This window comes from Amborella trichopoda, chromosome 3 (genome assembly GCF_054954075.1).
Source record: "Amborella trichopoda isolate Santa Cruz 75 chromosome 3, AtrichopodaSantaCruz75HAP2 v2.0, whole genome shotgun sequence".
Classification (NCBI taxonomy): Eukaryota; Viridiplantae; Streptophyta; class Magnoliopsida; order Amborellales; family Amborellaceae; genus Amborella; species Amborella trichopoda.
In genome coordinates, this window is record NC_142338.1 from 58,929,271 (window position 1) to 58,955,165 (window position 25,895).

The 25,895-nt window shown below is 35.0% G+C and overlaps 1 protein-coding gene and 1 long non-coding RNA gene across 14 annotated transcripts; one reads left to right on the forward strand and one right to left on the reverse strand.

Annotated features, from left to right (window-relative positions):
* The first annotated feature begins 1,504 nt into the window (after positions 1–1,504).
* LOC18429660 (type IV inositol polyphosphate 5-phosphatase 7) lies at positions 1,505–7,114 on the forward strand. 11 transcript variants are annotated; one of them, XM_088861776.1, is made up of 14 exons: positions 1,505–2,001; positions 2,117–2,219; positions 2,711–2,776; positions 2,861–2,951; positions 3,192–3,296; positions 3,463–4,093; positions 4,499–4,692; positions 4,899–5,007; positions 5,236–5,401; positions 5,599–5,855; positions 6,018–6,128; positions 6,378–6,462; positions 6,581–6,635; positions 6,736–7,114. In XM_088861776.1, the coding sequence occupies exons 1-10, from the start codon at positions 1,972–1,974 to the stop codon at positions 5,631–5,633; spliced, it is 1,530 nt and encodes a 509-aa protein (XP_088717902.1). In that variant the 5' UTR covers positions 1,505–1,971; the 3' UTR covers positions 5,634–5,855; positions 6,018–6,128; positions 6,378–6,462; positions 6,581–6,635; positions 6,736–7,114. The 11 variants fall into 11 exon arrangements, with proteins under 11 accessions (XP_088717902.1, XP_088717903.1, XP_020519778.1 ...); XM_088861777.1 differs by having other exon boundaries at positions 6,762–7,114; XM_020664119.2 differs by having other exon boundaries at positions 5,253–5,401.
* A 2,486-nt stretch (positions 7,115–9,600) lies between these two features.
* Positions 9,601–21,672, reverse strand: LOC148783003 (uncharacterized). 3 transcript variants are annotated; one of them, XR_016051988.1, is made up of 6 exons: positions 21,391–21,672; positions 20,737–21,150; positions 16,154–16,477; positions 10,803–10,946; positions 9,894–10,011; positions 9,601–9,829 (listed from the first exon to the last, which is right to left on the reverse strand). It is a non-coding gene; the product is annotated as an uncharacterized LOC148783003 (long non-coding RNA). The 3 variants fall into 3 exon arrangements; XR_016051986.1 differs by having other exon boundaries at positions 20,737–21,672; XR_016051987.1 differs by lacking the exon at positions 16,154–16,477 and having other exon boundaries at positions 20,737–21,672.
* Between the last annotated feature and the right edge of the window lie 4,223 nt (positions 21,673–25,895).

Genomic DNA, 25,895 nt, shown 5'->3' on the forward strand with positions numbered 1-25,895 from the left:
ATTGATTGGTTTGAGTGGCCAAAACTAATATAATATTAGTTTTTTTACTATGAGAAAACAAAATGACCAAGTCCCATTCAGCCAATCTTGTCCGGTCTCAATAACACTGCTCATACACTTCTAAGATGTGGTTTATGGCTAAACTCAATTTTCCTTTTAAGGGAAAATCCAACCCTAAATTCCTTTTGAATAAAAACTAAGAAGCAAAATCTAGTATTCTCTCTCTCTAGAGTGAGAGAATGGTTGTATCTTGCGATTGTGTGAAGGCTACAGACAAGAAGCCCTAGGTTTTCCTAAACGAATAAAAGCAACCCCTTGATTTTCCAAAACTAAACAAAAGAAACCCTACTTGGGGAACACAACCCCCACAAAAAAGTGAAATCTCCAAACATTCCCCAAACATAAAAACTCATAAACAAAATCAAGATAGCATGGAAATATGCACACATAGGAAAAGAGGCCCACAATTCCAACGCCTTCAAACTTCCAAAGAAGCCCCTCTTCTTCCATCTCCTTTAGCTTTTCTCTTTAGACCCTTTTTTTTCGACTTAGCCCTATGCAAGACCAATGGAAAATGACACGAATGCCCCAATCTTGTTCGCTAATCTCTACTCCACACTAATTTTTCCCCAAAAATAGCCATGAGGGCCAACTTCCAAATATGGCCAATATCACCTCCCCAATAATAATAACAAATTCACATGCCTTAACTACACTAAAATTTGAATGATTCTTTAGCATTTTGGGCGTAAATGGGTTGGGTTCGGTCGGGTCCGAATCAACGCAAACCAATTAAGTTCCATTTGGACTCGGAACTCACTCACTTAGTCAAGGTCAGTCTGGGTCGAAAAATATATATATATAAATTATTTACTATAGATATCATAATATATAAAACTATTGCTGAATATATAGGGGCCGGTTCAATTGGGTCGACTCCAACCCAGACCCAACCGCAATTGGACAAATCTAGACCAAGAGCCAAAACTTACTCAGGTCTGATCCAAATTAAATGGAACCAAACCAAATCCACTGGGTCCAACATATGGGTTTAAACCTAGATCAGGTAGATCCAACCCAATTACCACCCCTATCTAATCCTAAATACAAAAGTTGGTAGCTCTAATAATGTTAGCATCAGGCCTTATATCACTAATATTTGGGCACATGCCATTTAGTGGTCATAAAGAGGCATGCACTTCTAAGGGAAAGGGTACAATCGTCCCTTTTGTTTTTGAACGTGGGTATTTTTGGTACCCAATAAAAGATGTGTTCAACTTCTTGGCATTTGAGAAAGAGAAAGGGGCAAATATTTTTTCTTTCTCTTAGTTGAGTTTTTAGAGACTAAGACCAATCGGAGGTCCCATAAACTCGCTACGATAAATCTCAGCACACGGTGGTGCCCGCGGGCACAAGAGTGTGTTCAAAAAGTCGAAAGTTGGGGTCAAAACGGGCAGCTCGGGCAGTTTTTTTATAAAGAGAAACAGTGTGATATTTATCACCTGACCCCATGTTCTCTATTTGGACTTGGATTTGGGTAAAAAAGGGCCTAGAGAGAGAGAGAGAGAGAGAGGGAGGAAGAGAGAGAAAGTGATATATATATATAGAGAGAGAGCTTCCCTGCACTTTATTCTCTTCAAATTCGATACTTTGCTGTGTACTGAGAACGAGGTTGTAAGTCTTGTTGTCATCTTCTTCTGCTTCTTCCTCTTCCTCTTCCTCTTCCTCTTCCTCTTCCTGTTGTTGTTCTTCTCAATCCGTTTATTCTCTCTCTACTTCACATTCCTTCTTTCTCTCTCTTGCTCTCTTTATTTTCCTTTTTCTTTTTGGGTTATTTCTTTTTGGTTTTTTGGATTCTGGAGGTGCTTTTCTTGGAGCTTATGCAACTGTACTAAAGACTTTGAAAACCAGTTATAGAGAGAGGTGGGTTTTTGAAGGAGGGGGACTGTATGAAGAAGAAGTAGTGGAACAATGAGAGATGGGAGCGAGAAGAAAAGCAAGGTTTTTTGTCCAAGAGCATTGATGACTTCTCTCTTCACCTCTCTCTCTCTAGATGGCATTTTGTTGAAATGGGGCACTGATTTTTTTATTTTTTTTGGGTTTTCTCTCTCTTCAGCTCTCATGGTCTAAGACTCTGGTTAGGAAGTGGTTCAACATCAAGAGCAAAGCTCATGACTTTCATGCAGATGATGTTCATGAAAGCCCCTATGGAGCCGAAGGTGAACACCTCATTTCTCTGTCTCTTTTCCTTTGAAAAAGTCACTTCGGTTTGTTTTATGACTTCTACATTTTTCAAGAAATACATACAGAGAGAAATAAAACGGTTCTTTTTTAGGGTCCCTATTTTGGAAAAGTAGTAGTTTTTCTCTGCAACAAATTATGGATTTTGTGTATTTCAAAATTTCAAACTGCTGTCTGCTTTTTTCTCTTTTTTTTTTTTTTTTTTCTCTCTGGGCGTTTGATTGTGTAATGCTTCTTTCGAGAAATGCAAAAAAGGGTGAAACCAGAGGTTCTATAGCGGGTTTGGAAATGTCTGATTTAGAAGGGGGAAACGATGGGATTTTTCTCTTATTCTGCAAAAATCATTTTTTCCCCTTTGAGTTTCAAGTTCATCTTTCTTTTCATTTCTTTTTTTCTTATAAGCCCGCTAAGGATAACAATTTGAACATAAATAAATACAAATTTCTGGTTTTTCCGTGGAAAATCTCAGGTGGGGATTGGAGAAATAGCTGGTCAGAGAGAGAAGAATCCTGTACAATCAAGAAGAACAAGGCAGGTCTGGGCTCAGTGAACTCTGAAGAAACCTCTCTCTCTCTAAGTCTGCATTTTCATATTTACTGTGATTTCTTTTTTTTTTTAGCAGAGAGATTGCAGACGAAGAATACAGATAAGCTCAGGCGTGGAAAGACCGAGCCCGATACCACTCAAATAACTGATGTACATGACTACAAGTCAGTGATCTGAGTCTTCACGAACTTTCTGTTTCATGGTCTCCATTTTCTCTGAGAATTTGTTAGATTTCAATGTTTCTTCTTTCTTTCTTATTTTTGGGTAATTTTCAAATCCAATCTATCTTGCATGATAAAATTTCTCTAAAAAAAAGAAAAATGAGAAAAAGAAAAGGAAAAGCAATGAAATCTCAGTTAATATATATAGCATTATTTGCTGACTTTTACCATGTCATGGATCAGGGTTTTTGTGGCAACATGGAATGTTGGGGGAAAATCTCCTCCAAACTACCTCAATCTCGATGACTGGCTTCACACCTCACCCCCTGCTGATATTTACGTTTTGGGGTAGGCTCAAATGAACCTCTCTCTCTCTCTCTCTACAATGAGGGGTATGGCCTAAAAAACCCCACTCTCTCTCTCTACAATGTGCTGTATGGCCTAAAGAACCCCCCACTCTCTCTCTCTTCCCCCATTGCATAACAGCTGATTTTGGTTCCGGCTTTTCCTTCAGGTTTCAAGAAATCGTCCCTCTAAATGCAGGGAATGTTTTGGGAGCAGAGGACAATGGCCCTGCCATAAAATGGCTCGCTTTAATTCGAAGAACTCTCAATAACCTACCAGGAACCAGTGGGACTGGTGGTGGATATCACATGCCATCCCCTGCTCCTGACCCAATTGTTGAGTTGGATTCGGATTTTGAAGGCTCAACAAGGCAGAAGGCCACTTCTTTCTTCCATAGAAGATCATTTCAAGCCTTAAGTAGAAGCTTTAGGATGGACAATGACACCCCAATTTCTCAACCTAGGCTCGATCGAAGGTTCAGTGTATGCGATCGTGTGATGTTTGGAAATAGACCGAGTGATTATGAGACCACCATTAGATCGGGCTCCTCTGATGATGAGAGAGAAGGGTTTGATTCTCCTTCGACTTCTTTCTTCTCTCCAATGTCTAATAGTGGTCATGGTTCAATGGAAGAGAGAGAAAGTAGGCCATATGGTCAGTCAAGGTACTGTTTGGTGGCAAGTAAACAGATGGTCGGGATATTTTTAACGGTGTGGGTGAAGAGTGATTTGAGAGATGATGTTAGGAACCTGAAAGTTTCTTGCGTCGGGAGAGGATTGATGGGTTATCTCGGAAATAAGGTACATTGTTTTTCTATGGTAGTTTTCTTTGATATACCTATATTTCTTTTGAATCTCATTCTAGGGTGTATAAGGAAAGCTCTGCTTTTATCTCTACTTTAGTTGTTGCCATATTAGACGAGGTAATTTGATGATTTTGGGATGTTTAATTTCAATGATTTTTTTAAGCGATTTGTTATTAAATGCTACTTCCTTCGATTCTAAGGGAGTTTTCTGCCTGTTTTAAGGATGGTAAACTGTCATTTTTATGATTTCCCATTGCCCATGAATCTGCCTCTGTTTTTTAAATGTGGGAATGTAGCAGAGCTCTCTCTCTCTCAAATTAATTAGTTCTTGGTTGATTTTTGGATCAGTCAAATTGGATTTTTTAACTCTGGTGATTGCATCCATGGAATTGGTTTTCAGGGTTCAATTTCAGTGAGCATGTCTGTGCACCAAACAAGCTTCTGCTTCGTTTGCAGTCATTTGACTTCAGGACAGAAAGAGGGAGATGAGCTACGGAGAAATGCAGATGTTATGGAGATCCTAAAAAAGACCAGATTTCCACGTGTTCATGGTCTTAGAGATGAAAACTCACCTGAAACAATACTCGAGCATGAGTAAGTTGTTTGATGTTAAATTAAAAAAAAATAGTTTCTCAATTTTCCATTAAAGAAAGCTTTTCAATTTACATTTTCTTATTATATGCCTAATTACTCTTAGGCATCTTGAATTAGAATATGACATGGTTTGATGGTCTGTTTTTTCTTTGTTCTTATTGATGTGCTTTCCTGTATCTGATCAAATGATGGACTTATATTTTCAGTCGAATTATATGGCTTGGCGATCTAAACTATCGTATTGCTCTTTCATATCGTTCTGCAAAAGCATTGGTCGAGATGCACAATTGGAAAGCATTATTGGAAAATGATCAGGTCTGTTGATCTCTCTCTCTCTCTCTTTCTCTCTCTCTCTCTCTCTCACAGTTACTTTTCTACTTTAAAAGTTTGTCAATGAAGCCCATCGTCAAAGAAGTGAATCTAGAACAAATTTTTCCTTTAGGGTCTATCAGCTTAGTTTATGTAAAGATAGATACCTTGTGGGTTATTCTTTTTGTTCTTTCTTTCTTTTACTTTTTCTTTAACAAGGTAGGACTAAAACAGGAATGCTTTTATATCAGCTTAGAATCGAACAGAGACGTGGTCGAGTATTTGAGGGTTGGAACGAAGGGAGGATATACTTTCCTCCCACTTATAAGTATCTCAATAACTCTGATCGTTATGCTGGTGATGACATGCGCACAAAAGAGAAGAGAAGGACACCAGCATGGTAATTTTTAAAATGAAGATTTTTATGTCAATTGCTTTCCTATGTCTCCTTTTTTTTTAGAGAGAGAGAGAGATCTGGTGGGGAACTGATTTATATTGTTGAGAGAGAGATTTGGTGGGGAATTGATTTCTATTGTTGAATTAACTGTCTTTCTTGGATAATGGTTTCTTGAACTTTATACTTTTTTAATTAATTAGGTGTGACCGAATTCTCTGGTATGGGAGAGGCCTAAATCAGTCGTCTTACGTTCGTGGGGAGTCGAGATTCTCAGATCATAGACCAGTTTATAGCATTTTCATGGCAGAGGTTGAATCCGTAAACCGTAGTCGAATGAAGAGAAGCATGACATGTGCTAGTTCTAGGATTCAAGTTGAAGAACTGTTACCTCAGACTCATGGCTACACTGAGCTCAGTTTTTTCTAGGATGGAGCATGTGGCTTTCGGGACCCAAGAGGTTGGCTCTCTCTCTCTCTCTCTCTGTTTCTCTCTCTCTCGATCCCATTGTTGTCTTTCTCTTGGCATTCAACTAATAAAGACATGCTTGTGCTTCAATTTGAGTTAAAATGTCTCTCTGACATCCTTCTTCCAAATTTGATTTTCTTCAATGTTGTTGCAGGGTTCGACAGAACAGTTATCAGTTGGTTAAGGATCCAATTTTTTTGCTTCAACCCAAAGTGTTTGAGGTTATTAAACACATTAATTTTTTTCGTCCCTGCCTTCATCCATGGTAAGCTCAGTTTTATGTTCTTTTTATTTTTTTACTCGATGTACTGTTTCCTTTCAATTCTATACTTGATATTTTGTTCAATATATACTGTTTCTTTTTAAATATTATACTTGTTATCTGTTCAATGCGTACTGTTCCTCTCTCTCTCCCCCCCTCTCTCTCTCAAAATTTATTACTATGTTAAGAATCTCAGATTAGGTGGGCCTGTTATTGTCTTTATCTTGATTTAATGGTGTCATGACATTACAGGGCAGGTGAGGGTGACAGACAATTACTGTTAGGTGGTACTTCAATTTTTATCCAATGAAATTATTTGTGGTCCCTGATATAAGAGGTAAACTAATGAAAACCAATGTTCCTCTATTGGAAATAACCAATGTTCATTTGAATTTTTGGGACTTTGTCAAGGAAATATTTTTTATTACTTAAGATGAAACATTTCATGTAACCAGCTGAACCCTGTTGGGAATTGGAGCTAGACAAAGAAATCACAGATCCAAGATTCAGGTAAAACTTACATCCTATATTGTACTTAGTACTTGATGTTCATTAGCTAATTGATTTTTATTATGCCCCCTTCTCTCTCTCTCTCTCTCTCTCTTGCCAGCTGAGAGAAGATTACAAATTTTGCAGGAGAAGCTCCCAATCTTTTCAAAATCCAACTGAAGACAAGTAGCAAATGAGGCACATTTGATTCATTTAGCCATGAAGAAAAATAAAAAGGAAAAAGTGCAATTTTGGTGTCTATTTGTTGATTATTTCATATTTGTAAAACAATAGAGAAGAGAAAAAAAGGCCGTAGTTTAGGAATTCTTTAATGGTTGTATATTGTTCCCATTAGTGATGGGAGGAGAGAGACTCTCTCTCTAGGAAACAGAGAGAACAAGAGAGAAAAAAGTGTAAGGATGGAAGAGAATATTACTGATGACCAATGATAAAAGGAAATGTAAATATTAGCTGCAATTGCAGCTGTTTTGTCTGAAAAAGTGTAATTTGTTGATTATCTTTTTTACACAAAAACCAGAAAAATAAAGGGGCAAAGAGGGACACATTGTAATAATATGCCACGTGTCAATATTGGGGCGGTCTCAATCATAAACCTTGCTGAGGTGTACAGGTGCCCATCCGTCTTTAAAGCTAGTATGGTAAGGGTACGTACCCTTGTCAAAATTATCAAAATGTCCCTATTTTACAAGGGGAGCGTAACATCACAAAAGCGATGGCCATGCTCCTCGCACATTATTTCGGCCAGGGCTACTTAAGAAGGAGGGGCCGCACACTGTTCAATAATGGATCACTGTCGTGTGATCGGTCTGGTCTCAAGTGAAAATTAAATTTTGTTAAAATTGATCAAAATTATTGTTTTTTATTTATAACTATTTCATTGTTTAATTTACCAACTAGTTTTGACCTAACTAGTTCGAACAGGCCAAACCCCAGTTCTAATCTTGAAAACAGTCAACGTCGTTTGATTCGTTTGGAAAAAATTTCATTTGAATGATGAAGTTTTCCCATCGTTTGATTCGTTTGGAAAAAATTTCATTTGAATGATGAAGTTTTCCCATGAATTGGTCAATTTCCATAGTAAACATTTCTATCGTGGATGAAAAATATCTATACCTATCTCTGATATGAGGCCTTCTATGGCATGAAATGTTTTTATGAAGACATTTTCGCAGGAATCAAATGTACCCTAATTAGACGGGATGTTGCAGAGGAATGTATTTTGGGGACATTATTAGGGAGATAATTTGATTGAGTGGGTATATTAGAAAGTTTTTTATTTTAAATTGTAATGGAAATTTTGATAAGACTATTTTGGATTTTAACGATTATTTAAATTCACATAATTTTCATGAAAATGACACATTTACCCTCGTCTTTACTGCGGTTAAAAACAGGTAAAACTTCACTTCATTTTGAAAAGATGGTGCCTGTGTTTTGTGTGCGTGTCAGCGTAGAAATCCAGGTCCAATCCATCGCCAATTTCTGTGCCAGAAAACCCTGTTTTTACTGCCAAATTTACCAAACTAATCTCTACGTTTCCAACTCCACAAGAGGCCAACAAATTCCTAAAGTAGCCTCAACGATCTCCAACAATATCAAAAGTGGCCTCTCTTGTGTTAGATATACCCAAACTGCCCCTAAAGACTGCCTCCAAACCGACTTGACCGGTTCAAAGATGCCCCGGCTACTTTGGCCCCTATCAAGTCCAGGGCAGTCCAAATAAAAGAAAATATATCGGAAAGAAAAATAAAGGAAAAATAGGGCCGGGATGGAGCCAATTGTGGATCACCCCAATTTGGCTCTTGCCCTGCATTTTATTGCCAAGTCCTAGTTTTTTTTAGGGTTGGGCCATCGAGCCCATGGCCATCCCTAGTAGTGTTTTAAAATTGGGGACCAATTTCTTGAATCTAGCCTTGGGAATCTGATCTGGATAATGCCATCTGGATAGGCCGAGAGGTGGAAATTAGGTCATTCTAGGAGCCATGGACCAAATTACCTTTCGATTGTATGCAACTCGGCATTTTTTAAAACAATGCTCCATAATTATAGGGATGAAGTTTATATAGAGCCAAGGCTCAAAACAATCAAACTAGAGTCCACATCAAAATTTTTTTTAGAAAAAGTTGTTTTGATGCCCAAATATCTTTAAATTGATCATCTCGACATCAAGATCCATAGATATAAGAAAAAATGGATTTCAAGTTTTAAAAATAGTGTATCTTATAATGTGTTTTTGGACCGTCAATTTTCAAGATTTCATGGATCCGTTCGATCTACTCTATTTTTAAGCTTTAAATTTTATAATTAAAGATGAAAACATATTTTAAGGCTATCACAAAGATTTTCAATATTGAAACTACATTTTTTGATGCTATTTGAAGACGTATTTTATTTTGATTGATTAGAACCTGGGCACTGTCCAAACCGCACCCCATATATATTCCTCTTTCCCATTATGAACTGTGGGGTGGGGTAGATAGTAGAAACAACTAATGTCAATGAGGGCATAATGGTACATTTACACGAACGATTATCGGCAAATGTACCTAAAGAAGTTGAGTTCCAGGGGCAAAGTTGCCATTTTACTGTAGGGCTCCTATTCCAACATCCCGTATATGTAATAGCCGCCCGCAAGGACGTAAAGATATCTCCTGTTCAAAGAAACTTTTAAAACCTCTCAAATTTTTTACTTTTCAATTTTTCACAAAGTAAAAAACTTAGATCTGTACACTATAGAGTATAGACTCTGTCGTTAATCTAGGGAGAAAAATTGCAATGGCGCACAACTTTTCCAACAATTCCATTTTAGTTTTTGTCTTAAAAATACTATGTTGTCCTCACAATAGCCCTGGAATTAAAGGTCCATCCAACTCTACAACTAGCTATAGGGAGGTCAGGCTGCGGCTTTCCGATTAAAATTTAGGGCTAAGGCTTACAACCCCATCGAAAATCATAGTTTCCTCATCGAATTCGATCTTAAAATCAATTTATGTGCTTAATAGGTCTCAGTCACAGACATGGATTCACAAATATAGATTCTTGTGGCGGCAGTAGGTCAGTCTATCAGGTAGAAGAATGAGTTGACAGTCACGTTCAGAAGTTGGATATGCGATTACAGTCTCAAGTATGTAAACGGCACCGGATTTGATGGAAATAGAAAGACTCTAGCCAATTGTGGTAGACGGAAAGTTTCCCTTTTGGTAGTTAATGGAGATACATTTTTTCATATTTTCTTTTAATATGTTAAAAAAAAAAAACCTTTTGATTAAAAGGAACTTGAAATTTAACGCTTATGAAGTTCAGCTACCAATTACTCAAGCTGAAGCCCCGATTCATGTTTAGGCCTTGCTCAGGAATCAGGAAGAGAAACTTTGCTCTGTCATTTTGAATAGGGAAAAGTATATTTAGAGCCAAGGCTCTATTCAATCAAATTAGAGCCTATATCAAAAATTTCACTAGAAGAAGTTGTTTTGATGCTCAAATATCCCCAAATTGATCATCTCAACATCAAAATGCATGGATTTAAGAAAGAAATGGATTTCAAGTTTTGGAAATAATGTATTTTGTAACGTATTTTTGGACCGTCAATTTTCAAGATTTTTGAGTTTTATAGATCTCTCGATCTATACTATTTTTTAAGCCTTAAATTTTATAAATAAAGATGAAAATATATTTTAAGGCTATCAAAAAATTTTCGAGTATTGAAACCACATTTCTCAATACTATTTGAAGGTAGGCTCTAATTTGATTGTTTAGAACCGAGGCTCTATACAAATCGCACCCTTTGGAAAATTATGGGGGTATCTCAAAATTAGAGAAAATTAGGGAATTTAAGAAAATTAAGGTTTCATACTTCGATATTATTTAATTTTGGACCGTTATGTAGAGTGAAGAAGACTTATTATAGTGGTCATTTTATTCGATTAAATATTTATTTAGTTATTTATTTTATTAAAAGAATACTGTCCTTTTTATCTATTTTAATTATGTTAATTTAATTTTTGCAGAGAGAAATGATTCCCCGCCACCCGACAGATATGACACCTCCCATCTCTTCAAAAAAAACATTTCAGAAAAAAATATTTTCATCTTAACTAGTTTGTAATTTTGTCTTTTTCTTTTTATGGCCTATTTAAATAAGCAGTATTAACGTAAATTTGAACTTACCCTTTTCCTGAATCAACAAAGTACCCTTATAAATATTGAATTCCCAATCTTGACCGAATTAACGTTCTCGGGCGCGTCTGCTGTCCCAAATTTTCACGAAGTCCTTTTCCTTCATTTATGGTCTTGGAATGACTTATTTTCACCCTAAAAATCCATAAAAAAATCAAAACAGTTTAGCTCAACCACATGACGTACGGATACAATAATAAAAGAAAAATATCATATGATCTTTCATTTTTACTTTATATATTTCCTTAGACTTGTTAATTGAAAATGTTATTTTGTAAAGCACTTCATTTTTTTCTATCTTTCAACCCCTTAAACTTTTTTGATAATGTATTGATGACCTCAACAACCTATAAAATGACTCCATCTCTCTCTCTCTCTAAAACTACATATCTCTATCTCAAAAATCCTTATCTCTAAAACCCAAATTCTATCTCTCACTCTCACATCATCATCTCTATCTAAACTCCATCTCTCTCCTTAAAACTCAAATGCCTTCTCTCTCTCTCTTTAAAACTTCATCTCTCTCTAAAACCCAAACTCTATATCTCTCACTCTCTAAAACTCCATCCTTATCACCTAAACCTCGTATTTTCAAAACTCTTTGAGCTCATTAGCCTTCGATCACCTCTCCTGGTGGACTCCCTAAGGATTGGAGAAAGTCATTGCATCTATACTATTTTTTAACTGGCACTGAATCCAGGTCTCGGGCCTGGGGGCCTAGCTTCTGGTACGTTGTCATCTTCTCTTTCGTTTATTCATTTCGCTCTATTTTCTAAACTCTTTCCAAATCACGTCCCCTCTTCCACCCTTTCAAAGCTTCCACGCGGTTTTCCAATTCTGCAGTCTCAAAAGCTGGCATTGTCGACGATTCGAGCGAGGGCAGTCTTGTGGCCAGTCTCTCGCCCGTATTGTGATTTAAAAGGATCCATTCTCTATTAGTCCCTCTTTCGACGAGTTTAAGCTCGAGAACCAGGGGGGATCGCAGTCTTTGGCGAAATTTTCGAACATAAACACCTATCACTAAAGATCAGTGTTGTAAAAACTAGCAATCCAAATCATGAACCACTGATTGAACTGGGAATCGGTCCAAACTGACCCGATTTCTTGTCAGAAGAGAGAATTGGCCCAATTCATATGGACTCCCCCAGTTCCGTTAAGGATTTTGCTTAATCCCTAGAGAAAGACAATCAAACAATTCCAAATCATGGTCCTTGCAGATCAGATCATCCGTATCCGTATAGGATACAAAAAGAAACTCCAGATATTTGATATCTTTCTCTTTGAATCAAATCTCAATTCTAGCTATTGTTTCATTAGATATCTTACAACTAGAATACCTCTTTTTTTCGATCCGGTTCTTCCACCACCGTTAACCCCAGTTAGATTCAGACATGATACACTTTTTAGTTATTAGGAGAAGCCAAGTACTCTCTTTCGGATCCATAAAACAACTCTCAGATATCTTTTTCTCCAACTCTGTTAGGGAATCAGGCAATCTGGACAGGCCAGATCACCCAGTTCCCATGCATTATATTTTCTTTCAAAGTTTTGTTTTCAATATTTTTATGGACTAGTTCTGATTCTCACACAAAAAATCGACCTCATTCACCGATCCGGATTGATTTTCGGGATGGCAAATTCACCCAACCAATACAATTTCTAAAACACACTCTAAAGAATGCAAGGCATGTGACCTTCAAAGAAAGGAAGTAAGGTTGATTTAAAAACTTCAGTTGCAGCTTGTAGTTTTCTCTATGCAAATTGTCTTTTCCCGTTTTCGTGTAATTAAGAATTCTTGATATGTAGGATTAGAATAGTAGCTCCTCATACATTGTTTTTAGAGTAGGATTATAATAGTGAGTCTCAAATCTGGATCTATATCATTTTCTTTTGGTTTCTTGAAATGAATACTTTTAAGGGAATTAGTTGTGGCTTCAACGACGATAAAATGAGGGAAAGTAGATTAGATGGGCTGGCCATGTATAGTGTAGATCCAATGCAGCACCGGTTAGGAGGTGTGATTTAGTTCAAGTAGAAGTCTCTAAAAAGCCAATGAGAAATCCCAAAAAGACATTGATGGAAGTAGAGAGAAAAGATATGTGGGCTTATAGTCTTATTGAGGGTATGACACTTGATAGAGCCAAATGGTGGAGCAAGATTCATGTACCTGACCCCAAATAGTTGGGATAAGGCTCTGATTATGATGATGAAGGTATAGAGTCATAGAAATAGCACAAAAGCAGAGTCATTTTTATGGGCTTTTTAATTTTCAAAGAATCATGACAATTTTAAATAAAATATTTGAAATCATCCTAGTATTCGGATATCTTCATAGTTACTTCTATGCAAAAATAATAATAACAATAATAATAATAATCATACTTTAGGGTGTACAAATATCTAAATCGTAAGAACTAGAGCAAGAATATGACAGATGTCTTAATTTTATTGCATTTTTACATGCATTTTTTTATCTTATATATATAAAGAAGGGAAATTTATATAAGGTTGCAACCTTAAAGTGTAGAATTATAGATGCATTTCAAAAATCCATCAAAAAGAGTTGTTTTAAAATTGAAAGACCCTCTAATGGATCATCTCAACATCAAGATGTATGAATATATATAAAAAAATATTTTGAATCCTAAAATTAGTGCATCTTGCAACACATTATCTAGACCGTCCATTTTTAAGATTTTCACATGTTTATAGATCTACATGATTTTAACTACTTTTGAAGTTTAAAATTTTATAATTAGATATGAAAATACATTTTTAGATAATCCTAAGAATGTTTTACACCAAAATTACATGTTATGATATTAGAGGTGCACCTTAATTGGATTGTTTAAGGTTGAAACCTTATAGGAACCACACATTATAAAGAATGAGGGGCAACAATGACATCTTCCAATAGTATGAACCTTTTATATTCAAATTTAGCTTGATTGGGGATTTATATTTTTTATGAATTAAAATACTTCAGGTTTGAATATATTATTATCATCATCATATTAGCTTTATCTCAACTATATGGGATCCGTCATTATATATATATTTTAAGTCTTTACTTAAAGTATCCCTCGTTTTCAACACATGCTCAAAACATGTTCAATGATTTGGAATTTTATTGACACTTCATTATGCGGGTTGGTGTGATTAATAAAGGGGTGCGGTTTATATAGAATCGATGGTCTTAACAATCAAAGTAAAGGGCACCTTCGAATAGTGTTGAGAAATGTGGTTTTAATACTGAAAATTTTTGTCATAGCTTTAAAATATATTTTTATGTTTTATTATAAAATTTAAAGCTTAAAAAATAGTGTAGATCGAGCATATCTATAAAAATTTAAAAATCTTAAAAATTGACGGTCCAAAAATACATTACAAGATGCACGATTTCCAAAACTTGAAATCGGTTTTTTTCTCATGTATATGAATCTTGATGTCGAGATGGTTAATTTGAGGATATTTTGACATCAAAACAACCCCCTCTAATGAAATTTTTGATGTAGACTCAAATTTGATCGATTAGAACCTCGGCTCTATAAAAACTTTTTCCTTAATAAAATAGTAGGATACCAAACTGCCCTATGTAAACATCACAAAAGTAAACCTACACAAGTTTTTTAACTTATACTTCGATCATATTCAGCAAATTTAATTTGATTGATTATTAGGATCCTATTGTTTCTAAAGTAAATACGTTGTTTCTAAAGTAAATTCTTTTTTTGTCACTTTTCTTACAAAAAGGTTTAATATAAGGGTAAGGCCCTAAACAATCAAATTACGGCGCGCCTAAAAAATTTACTAAAAAAAAGTAAGTTTTGATTCCCAAAAATCCTCAAATAGATCATCTTGACCTCAAGATGTAGTGACATGAGAAAAAATGGATTTCAAGTATTGGACATAGTGTTTCTTGTAATGCATTTTCAGACCGTCAATTTTCAAGTTTTTTAAATATTCATAAATCTGCTTGATCTACATTATTTTGGAAGTTTTATTAATTAGAAATGAAAGTAAATTTTGGTCTAAGAAGAGTGATGACCTTAAACTTTGCCTTAGCCCGTCTCATGCCTAGGTAAAGAGGCTGGGTTGTATTAGATAGGCAGCCAACATAAAATTTTGTCAAAACTTATCATGAATCCTATCGCCGCATACCAATGAAGCTGAAGGGCAAGCTCTATAGGACACCTGTGAGACCAATTTTGTTCTATGAAGTTGAATGTTAGGCGGACAAAAAATAATATACCCATAGAATGACAGTGGAGATGAAGATGTTGAGATGGATGAGTGGCAAGACAAGAAGGGATAGAATTCGAAATTAATCCATTCGAGAGAATTTAAGTGTGACACTAAAAGGCGATAAGATGAGAGATAGTAGACTTAGGTGGGCTGATCACATGTGGCACCGACCAAGTACATCATCTATTAGGAGGTGTGAGTTAGTTCAATTGGAAGGGACTTAAAAGGGCAAGAGGTGGGCTCAAAAGGACCTAGTTGGAAGTAGTTCGGAAAGATATGAAGACTTATGGCCTTTTATAGAGCAGAATGACTTACCAGTTAGAAAAAGACTATAATGATGATGATGATGAGATGAAAATAAATTGTCAATCTATCACAAAGATTTTCAGTATTAAAACAACATCTTTCAACATTATTTGAAAATGCGCTTTTTGAAATTTAAATTTTTATAATTAGAGATGAAAATAAATTTTCAAGTCATCACAAAGATTTTCAGTATTAAAACAACATCTTTCAACACTATTTGAAGGTGCACGTTATTTTGGTTATTTAGCGCCTCGGCCTTATATAAACTACACCCTTCTTCTTATATTGTGCATAATTAGGTTATTAAAGGAATTTGGCCTGTCATAGTTATAATTGTTTCTTATTATTGAAAATTACTATATTTACACACATCTGGCCATGATTTGTCAAATATTAAAAACAAATGTTCCTTTCTCCTAAAGAAACCAATGTTGCTAGTATTCTAATTTCTTTTAATAATTTTTGGTAAATTCAGTGCATGTAAAGACATGCGTCACCTGAAAACTAACATCTCCAAATATACTATCATAAACAAAGTATTTGGGTCGTTGTGGGTCCATTGCTGCAAGAGGCCGAACGCGATTTATCTTGAACATCATTGCCATGTGTTTTTTTGCACAATTGGCACATGGACTCATTGAGGATATATTTTTTAGGAAAAAACATTAAAAAATTTTGTATCCCGAGTTAATTTTTTATTGCAATTTTTACTTCAAAACTAAATTTTATAGCAAAATCCCCTGAAATTAAAAAATTATAAGTTAAGGACAAATATGCCACTTCTTGTATACCTTGGCATCACATTCCCGTCAGGCGCTAAATCACCAAAGACGGTCGAGCATGTTCTTGCCGAACCGCCATTGCAATATGTATAAGAAAGTGTCAAGCCGCAATAATGAATTGCCGGACCGCATTACCAAATTGGCGTACAGGAGAGTGCGTCCAGAAAAAACATTGCTGGACCGCAACTAAGAACTGCCGGACCGCAACCAAAACATTCCCAGACCGAAGAGGGCATCCAGGAGGTCGAATGTTGAATCGAGTCAAAACAAATGTCGGACCGCCATTGAAAATTGTCGGACCGCTCTAAAAAAGTGCGGGACTGCAACTGAGAACTGCCGTACCACAAGCAAAACTTTGCTGAGCGGTTTTAGTATTAGCCGGACATGAGAGAGAGGGGCGTGGACCTTACCAAAGAGAAAGGGTATTTGGTGTTCATTGATCGGGGGAATGTGTGATCTAAAAAAGTAGTTGGGGGAAGTTGTTTAAGAAGTTACATCTTGGGGTATGCGTTATTTTTCTTCTTCCTTTTTTTTTAAGAGATTTATTTGTTTTTGGCATTACATGCTTCTTAGGCTTAAATGTTCATCCAAAGAGTATTTTTGGGATTCAAAATTCCAGGGATGTAACTTCCTCAAACTAACTTAAAACCTCAAGCGTAAAAGAAAGTCATCTTTGCCCTTCAAAAACAATGCCTAGGTAGGGTTCTTTTATAAAAACCAATGAACCAATCAAAATGATCTTAACTTTTATTTTTAAGGGTGAAAGCAATCTACCGAACACAAAAAGCAAATTAAGCAAGGCCAATAAATACAAGAAAATAGCAAAATTTCAATCGTTTGCCAGAGGGCATACACTCAAATATTGCAATTTCTGAAATTTAGACACAATTATTTTAAGGAAAGCTTTTATATGAGATTGCAACCTTAAAATGTATGTAGAATTAAGGTCCACCTCAAAAACCTATCATAAAAGGTTGTTTCGATGCCTCTAATTGATCATCTCGACGTCGAGATGTATGAATACAAAAAGAAAAAAAAGATTTTGAGTCTTAAAAATAGTGTATCTCGCAACATATTATTCGAATCGTCTGTTTTCTAGATTTTCAAGTGTTTATAGATCTAATTGATTTGAACCATTTAATTTTATAATTAAAGATAAAAATAGATTCTCAAGCCATCCTAAGAGATTTTCACACTAAAATTATATTTATGACATTTGACTTTAATTTGAGCGTTTAAGGTTACAACCTTATACAAACCACACACTTATTTTAAAGAAAAGTATATAAAGAGTTGCAAATCACTCTTGTCCACCAAATCTTTAAATTGGGTGAATGTAAGTGTGTTGCTAACTAGATTTAAAGTTTAAAACAAAATTTCTCGAAATTCATGACGCACCCCAAGTTATCCAATTTTACATCTAATAGCTATGAATGGTTGTGACCTCTTTATAATAACAATTAATAGTTTTATACTATATAAATATAGGTAAGACTTATATTATCTTTTGTGATTTTTTTTATGGTTACATTTTTAAATAGAAATCAAGCAATTCTTGGTTTCTCAACTACTCGTGCTTCCAAGCAAGTTTTTCAAATTTTCACTCGTTTATGCAAGAGAATCCCGTTACTATGACCTATTAAAAAAAAACACTTCCGATTTTGATCGAAACGACCGCTTGTAAGGGGCTCTCTACTTACACAAGCACAATCTAAATTTATTAAAAACAGTTATTAAATCCCTTTTGAATCATTGGTCCAATTGCCGATCGGTACCTTGGCCGGTCTGGTTCAAGATAAAATTTAAGTTTAGTCGAAAATTAGTCAAAATTAGTTTTCACTGGTTTTGTCAACCAGACTAATCGGTATTTATCAGTTCAATCTGCCGAATAAAATTTGACATATTTTTTTATACATTTTATTTTTTCAACTATTATATTAAATTATTTCTTTTTTTCTTCTAAAATCTTATAGAACAATAGTAGCTATATCATTTTTTACTAAAATAAATCCCCCACTGATTCAAGAGTCAGTCCGATCCTCATAACACTTATTGAGACCATACTCTCTATGTACACACACGTAAAACAACAACAAAAAACTCAAATGCCTCTCTCCGTTAAATACATTTCTCCATCATCCCACTTTCTCGTTCAAAATAATTCACCAAATGTTCTTCATATCACACAATTTTGGAGTGATTTAGTCCTCTTTTGCAAATCCAATTGTTTATTAACGGTAAAGTAATCAATTTAACACTCCAAAAGGAATGTTATTTATGTGATCGATATAAACAAATGGGAAAACTTTTTATGCTTCCCCTACAACATAAAACTTACATGCTTCTCCTTATCCAACCATCCATTATGAATAGAGGGCTAAGATTGCCACAATCACAATGTCACGTCTCTGCACTATTTTATTACTAATTCTTGTATATAAAATATTTTGACACTAAATTTTTGGACGTCTAATCCTCTATTAAACTCGCACTTGTAAAAATATATAAAAACAATATTCCCAAAAAAATAAAATAACCAAAATACCCTTTGAAAGTTTCAAGGGGTATTTTGGTCATTATATTTTAACTAAAAATAATAATATTTTTTATAGGTCCGCTCCAATGAGAAGATAGCATATACCAAATTTCATATTTAATAAAAAAACTCTGAAGCGTCGGATGTAGGATCAAACAATGAGTAGCTTACTTGATCAAAATTAAGTGGCTGGATGATAAGGGAAGCATAGATCTTCTACGTTGTAAAAAAAATATAAAAACCTTTCCCTAAACAAATTGATCTGATCAGTATTTTTGGGAAAATATATCAACATACTTATGAGCACTAAACCACTTTTTACAGTTTCTCCCTATGGAATTATTTCAACTCAACACCATGCATTCTTTATGGGTATTTTGAAAAGGGTTTGGTTTCTATAAGGTTGCAACTTAAAACATTCCAATTAAGGTGTACCTCCAAATTTTATCATAACATGTAATTTTCGTAAAAAAAATTATTAGGATTATCTCAAAATCTATTTTCATATCTAATTATAAAATGTTAAACTCTAAAAATAATTAAAATCAAGTAGATCTATGAACATATGGAAATCTTGAAAATAGACGGTCTAAATAATGTGTTGCAAGATGCAGCATTTCTGAGACTCAGACTATTTTTTTTTTTTTTCATATTCATACATCTTGTATCGAGATGATCAATTAGAGGGTTTTTCAACATTAAAACAATATTTTTGATGGATTTTTGAAGTGCAACTTTAATTCTGCCTTTTAAGGTTGCGGCCTTATATAAATTTTTTCTTTTTGAAAAAATAAAATGAAAAGTTGTAGATAAAGTATTAAATAGTTAATTTTCTATGAATCAATTGGTAAATGTTCTCATATTTCTTATTTTCTTAAAGTTCAAAAAATATTATTTTTGTTTACCTAAACAAGAATTAACACCCATCTAAAGCAATATCCAAGGCCCACCGCCCACCACTTAATTCCCTGCTTTTGAAATCCGATTATTTTTTTTAAAAAGTACACGTGTCACTTCCTTATTAATACGAATGCATCTATAGCTATAGAGGTAAGGTGCACCTTCAAAATTTACCATGGTATATAATTTTGATGTAAAATGTTATTAGGGTTATCTCAAAATCTATTTTTATATCTAATTATAAAATTTTAAATTTAAAAAATAATTAAAATCAAATAGATATATAAACATATGAAAATATTGAAAATAGGCGATGTAGATAATATGTTGTAAAATGCATTATTTATTAGACTTAAAATATTTTTATTTTTCATGGCCATAGATCTCGATGTCGAGATGATCAATCAAGGGGTTTTTCAACATTAACACTACCTTTTTTGACGGATTTTATAAGGTATCCGTAGTTCTATATTATAAGTTGCATCTTTATATAAACCTTTTTTATATATATATATATATAAGCAATGATATCATGCAACCGTTGTATAGTAATATGATGCAACAAGGTTAAAAAACCATCTTATGGCTATTTGTTTGATCGAAAATTTGAAATATACACGCTTTTTATTCTAATGAACAATCACAAAAAAAACAAAAAATTGAAAACATAACCTAGAAAGTAATTTTTTAGCCCAATTAACATAGGACGTTCATTTTGGTGAGATGCTTAGATCTAAGCCTTAGAAGGATTTTTTTCATTTCTATTTTTTTTAGATGACTTTATTATCATTAGATGAATAATGCTAAAAAAAAAAAAAATGATTTTTAAGTTTATAAAGGCTAAGATATTGAAATTCATAAAATGAATAGTCTAGATTTGTTTTTGGATATTACTCATTTTGACCATATTTAAGGTTCAAATTTAACTTTTTTATTTTTTTTGATTGATTATTGAGATGAAGGGAGTGTGTGTACAAAATTTGAGGTCATACAAATACCACAAACATAATTTTATAGAATTATACTATGATACAACCATTGTATTGGATCATTACTTTTATATATATATTACAATTTTTAGTTGAAATATTTTAAGTTCCGGACAAGAATACGTTGTTGGCGTGCACGTGGCAGTAGAAGAGCCCCATAAACTAACCTCAAATAGGCCGAAATTGGAGAAATAATAAAGAAGTTATGGGTCCATCGAATGACACGTGGTAGACATGCGCCCCCCGTGATCCCGTTGGGCGAGCCGGGATCGACAGCTCTACGCTCGCCACTTGTCGCCAGAACAGACGGTCAAATAGGGACCACACGTGGACCCGCCCGGCCCTACGTGGAGACCAATTCCCGGGGAAGGATCCGCACGATTCAATGACATCAGCGTACGGAGTGACGTGGCATACCCTGCAAGTGTGGGCCCCAAAAGTGGCTCCGGCGACGTCATCACGGTGGGCTTTTAATGGCATTAAAAAATTGGCTTGTATGGCACGGCGGGTCCGAACAAGAAATCTGGGCCATCCGTACTGAGACGTATTTAAGGCCGTGGATTTGGTAGGAGATTGTTGACCTGGAAAGACTCCTCATCATTTCAGACATTACCAGTTTAGACCCTGACAGAAGTAAATGGTTTTTCCCTCTATTTTGTGCTCATTTCCCCTGTACTTTTTCTTTATATATTTTGATGCTTGCGTATAAGTAAATAAGAAATGGAGAAGAGGGATTGTGAGGATATAATCAAAAGTAAAGACCCACTTGACGTGTGCAGGTCTTTCTCTCTCTTGCATGTTTATAGGTCCATTTCTCTTACCAAAGTTGATAGCATTTTGGCCTCTCTACAAATGTGGAAGCTCCCAAATCTACAAAGCAATCTTCTTATGGAAAGAACCCAAATAAATGCTGACCTCCTCGTTGTTCCTTTCCCCCATATTAGCTTGTCTTCTCTCTCTTTGGTGACGAAATTATTCATCACAGGATAAATCTTTCGTGCCTCATGATGGTTTTTTGGCCAAGTACATGCCTAATTATTTCTCTCCCATGTAATGTTCTCTCACTCTGAAATCTTATGTACATACAAAATTTGCGACTTTCATCACGGTGTTTATAACATTGTCTGAATCAAGGTTATTAGGATCACATTGACTATTAAAACGGTGAGTGGTTTGACCCATTCAAAACAGATATGACGCTTACTTTAAGGTTCGATCGGATTTTAAAAACAAACAATTAAAATAATAATTCTCAAATATAAAAGATAATAAGAACAGGTCAATGTACACATTTGCTCAAACCGATCAAAACCGACAAGTTCAAGCACTTAAAATTAACTGAAGTTTCACTTTGACCGGTTCGAAGAGCCAAAATCTAACTGTTTTTAACATACATAGTGGGCAATACTTTTGGGAGTGAAATGGCATTGTCATATTTCTCATGTCGTCACCGCCCTAACCACTTCAATCCCTCTTTTTGTGTGGCTTCCCGCCCTATTTTTAACCCCTTTTTCCATTCTTAACAAAATATTGGAAGCAAGCACCGACCTTCCAACGGCTGGCAATCTACAACGTGTCCACATTTCATTGGTTTTCATGGAACGTGCCCCTAAGCTGCCGCGACGCACGCTTGAAAATAACGGAACGGTGCCTTGGGGGGCGTCAAATTCTGACAATAAAGAGAGGAAAGGAATTGAGAGGAGAGAGAAAGAAGGTTGTGACGAGTGCTTACCCATTCTATCTCTCTGCCATCCACCACGTGACGCCAATAATTTTTTCTTCCTTCTCTTTACCTCCTGCTGCAATGCAATCTCCTTCTCAATGATTTTTTTTCTTTTTCTTTACTTTTGCTCTCTCTCTCATCCCAATTTTTCCCGGCTCTCGGGTGGGGGTTTGGGGTTTGAATTTTCATAATTTTGGTGAAAGTTTGTGTTTTAAGATAACTTTAGTTTATAATGTAGTAATTGGCAAATCAACTTTGAGTTTTTCGTAAAGACATTTTAGTTCAGAATTTTATAACTTAGAACACAGTAATATTTATTAGGTTTTGGAGTCTCTAATTGTAAATACGCTTGCTCTAGGAGACTTATGGGTCCTTTAGTTACCTCAAAATATATTGTTTGAGAAATACATTTTTACGTAATACATTATTAGAATCACATCTCAATCTGATATGAAATTTACAAATAATTCTCGGGTGCGGACTGTTTTCTAAGTTGGTGGCAACCCTAAGTCGAAAATTTTTCTATTTAATCTTTTATTTATTTTTTATATTTTTATTTTCCTTCATTTTGTTTTTCTTGTATGGTTAACTTTGTGACAGATCCATTTCTTCATGATACCAGGTACTTTTAGATCGCCCGAAGTTATCAAATTTGCATTTTTTACGCTAACCTTTCAACGAAAATTTACCCCAAATCTCTGACATTTAAGTTCTTAACTCGATTTTTTTGAAAAGGAATTTGTCTATTTCAGCTTACCACAAGTGATGTAAATAATATCTTTTTGTTTTCTGTGTATATGTATTTTGTTTGTGCCTTTCCAATGAACTGATGAAATAATTGTTTGCTTTTTTAACAAATTATATGTATTTTGATGCCTAATAATATTCCATGGAAAGCGCCTGAAATTCTCGTCTCATAATTTGCGGTTCACCCACGGGAGGTGTCAGATCGAAATCTAATTAAATGGGTGTCAGAATTTTAAAATCTTAAATTTTTAGTTTTTTATTTTATTTTTCAAGAAAGAGATATAAGAGACAAAAAGGGCGGTTTGCTTGCGGTTGTCGAGACCAGACCAACCCCCTTTCTCAACACTTTCCAAATGACTATTTATACCCTCATCTGTCTCTGCAACTAAATTGACCAAAATGCCCCTACAGGTGTCTCAATGTAACCCTAGTTTCTACTTTGGAACAAGTGGGCTTTATGATAGAGTTCTTAAAACTCAGAATCGCATGAGTTAGATCGAATTGGGTGCCAAAAAATCTAACCGGAACCCATAATCATCCAAGTTTCCTCATTCTTGTTAAAAATTTCATGCTTTGGCTCAATAACAGCCCAAGACAAACTATAAAAATCAAAATTGGTCAGTCGACTCAGAATCGAGCCCACATTGGTCAAATGAGGCAAAGGTAAGGGGTGGCAACATGTCAGGCCTGACCCGAACCTGGATCAGGACCAAGAACCAAATGGTATTCGGGTGTAGATTTTGGGATTTGACCATACCCGGATTTGAGGTAGGATCTACCTGTCGGGTCTCGGATCCGGTCGAATCCATTGCCACTTTAGGCAAAGGCCATATCTTTGGCCTCAATTGTCATTTACTAAAATGTGATGGCAGTTACGAAGTTTTAGAACTGGGAGAGGGGGTTCTCTAATATTCAAAATAAACATTCCGAGGGAACACGTGCTTGCTTTTTGATGCTGTCTAAAGCCGAGGATGTCAGTATAGATATCAATTAATCGCCACTCTGGGTGACTCCTCGTGCAGGTGTTTCTCTTTTTTTTTTATTTTTTCGGCCTCATTAATTTAATTTATTTTTTTATTTTTTGCCTTGTTTTCAAAGTTATCAGAGATTTACTCAAGCTGGGTTAGTCAACAACGCAACCCCAGGCCCTCATTCATGACCTTCCAAACACTCAGTTTAAAAATAAATGGCGATTAATTGTTCTTGTTTTTTTTTTTTTGACAATCATCTGCTTCCCTTTTTTTTCTTTTTTCTTGTTTTTAATCTTTGGTGTTAGGATTGTAATTACGGCTCGACGAGTTTTTATTGATGAATCCCAGGAGTTTAGTCCAAGGCAAGATGGCATTCATGACTTTCCAAACACAGTTGAAAAGAAATGGCGATTAATTGAGTTTTGGATTTTAAATTGTATAGTTTCTCGGCGTTAGGATGGTGATTATGACTCGACGAGTTTTTAGCGATGAATCCGATGAGTCAAAGGGAAGATGCCATCATGATGTGTGATTGATGCCAATGGGCTATGAGAGGACTAGACCTGGGTTCTTTTGGCTTTCAATTCCTCGGCCACTCCTCGGGGACCATGGATCGAGGAATGTTCCGTCAATTCCTCGGAAATTAATCGGGAAAATGCCGATAATGTTTGAATCCGAGGAGAAATGGAGATCAGACGGTACTTGTGGTCACCATTACACGTGGGATCCATCGTTTGTAAGAAAGTTTCTCGACTGATGGATGGATTTTGATGCCCGTGTCGTAGTTTATGGATCGTGTGATCTTTCTTGACCAATTTATGGACCGTGTGATTTTGGACCAATTTTATGTCGATGGGTTATGGGTTTGACTCAATTAAAATTGTTCTACTAATCGGTTGGACAAAATTTTAGATAAAATTAAAAAAAAAAAAAAAAACTCTCTAGATATCATAATTTATTTATAAGTAATGATCCTATAGGACCCCAAAAAATCACTATTAAATTTGACACGGATATCTGTGGGACTTGATTTTTTTAAAAAAATTCATGTCAAATTTAATGGTGATCTTTTGGGGTCATACACATATGAGTCGATGAGGCTCTTATGGGATCATTTCCCTTTCTTTATCGTCAAATAGGTTAAAACCAGTCAAATTATTATTATTATTATTTATCAAACTGAGTTTTACTTTGGACTAGACTGGCTAAAGCACTAATGACGATGCTACCGATTAGACCACTAGTTCGCTCTGGTATTAGACAAAATCTTTTAGAATTATTATAATGGCTAATAGTTGTTACCGATTTATGCACTTCATCAATGTTCGAAAAAAATGCCAAACCGGTCTAAAGATAGTGTGATTTTAAAAACATATTATAATGATAACGAACTACTGCCAAATTTCGAGTTTGTTCAATCTTTGAAAAATGGTGGGGTTTGTATAAGGTATCGACCTTAAATAGTCAAAGTAAGGTTGACTTCCAAAATGTGCTTAAAGATGTAATTTTGTTGCCGGAAGTCTTCCAGATGGATTGAAAATCTATTTTCAAAGTCATCCTATTAAATTTAAAGTTACAAAAATGGCGTAGATTGGGGAAAATCTAGAAACATTTGTAAAATTAAAAATGGACAGTCTAGATGATGTGATTCAATATACATTATTTTTTATTCTTGGGATCTTTCTTTTTTTATATCCATACATTTCGTGGTTAAGATAGTCAATTAAGAATGATTTTTTTCAATAGTTTTTTTAAGTGCCTCTTACTTTTATGGTACAAAGGTGGTGCCTTATATAAACTTTCTTCATAAAAAAATGCTGATCTGAATCAATGGAATTTGTCACATCAGACAAGGTTTTCAGACGTTATAATATGGTTCTATTAT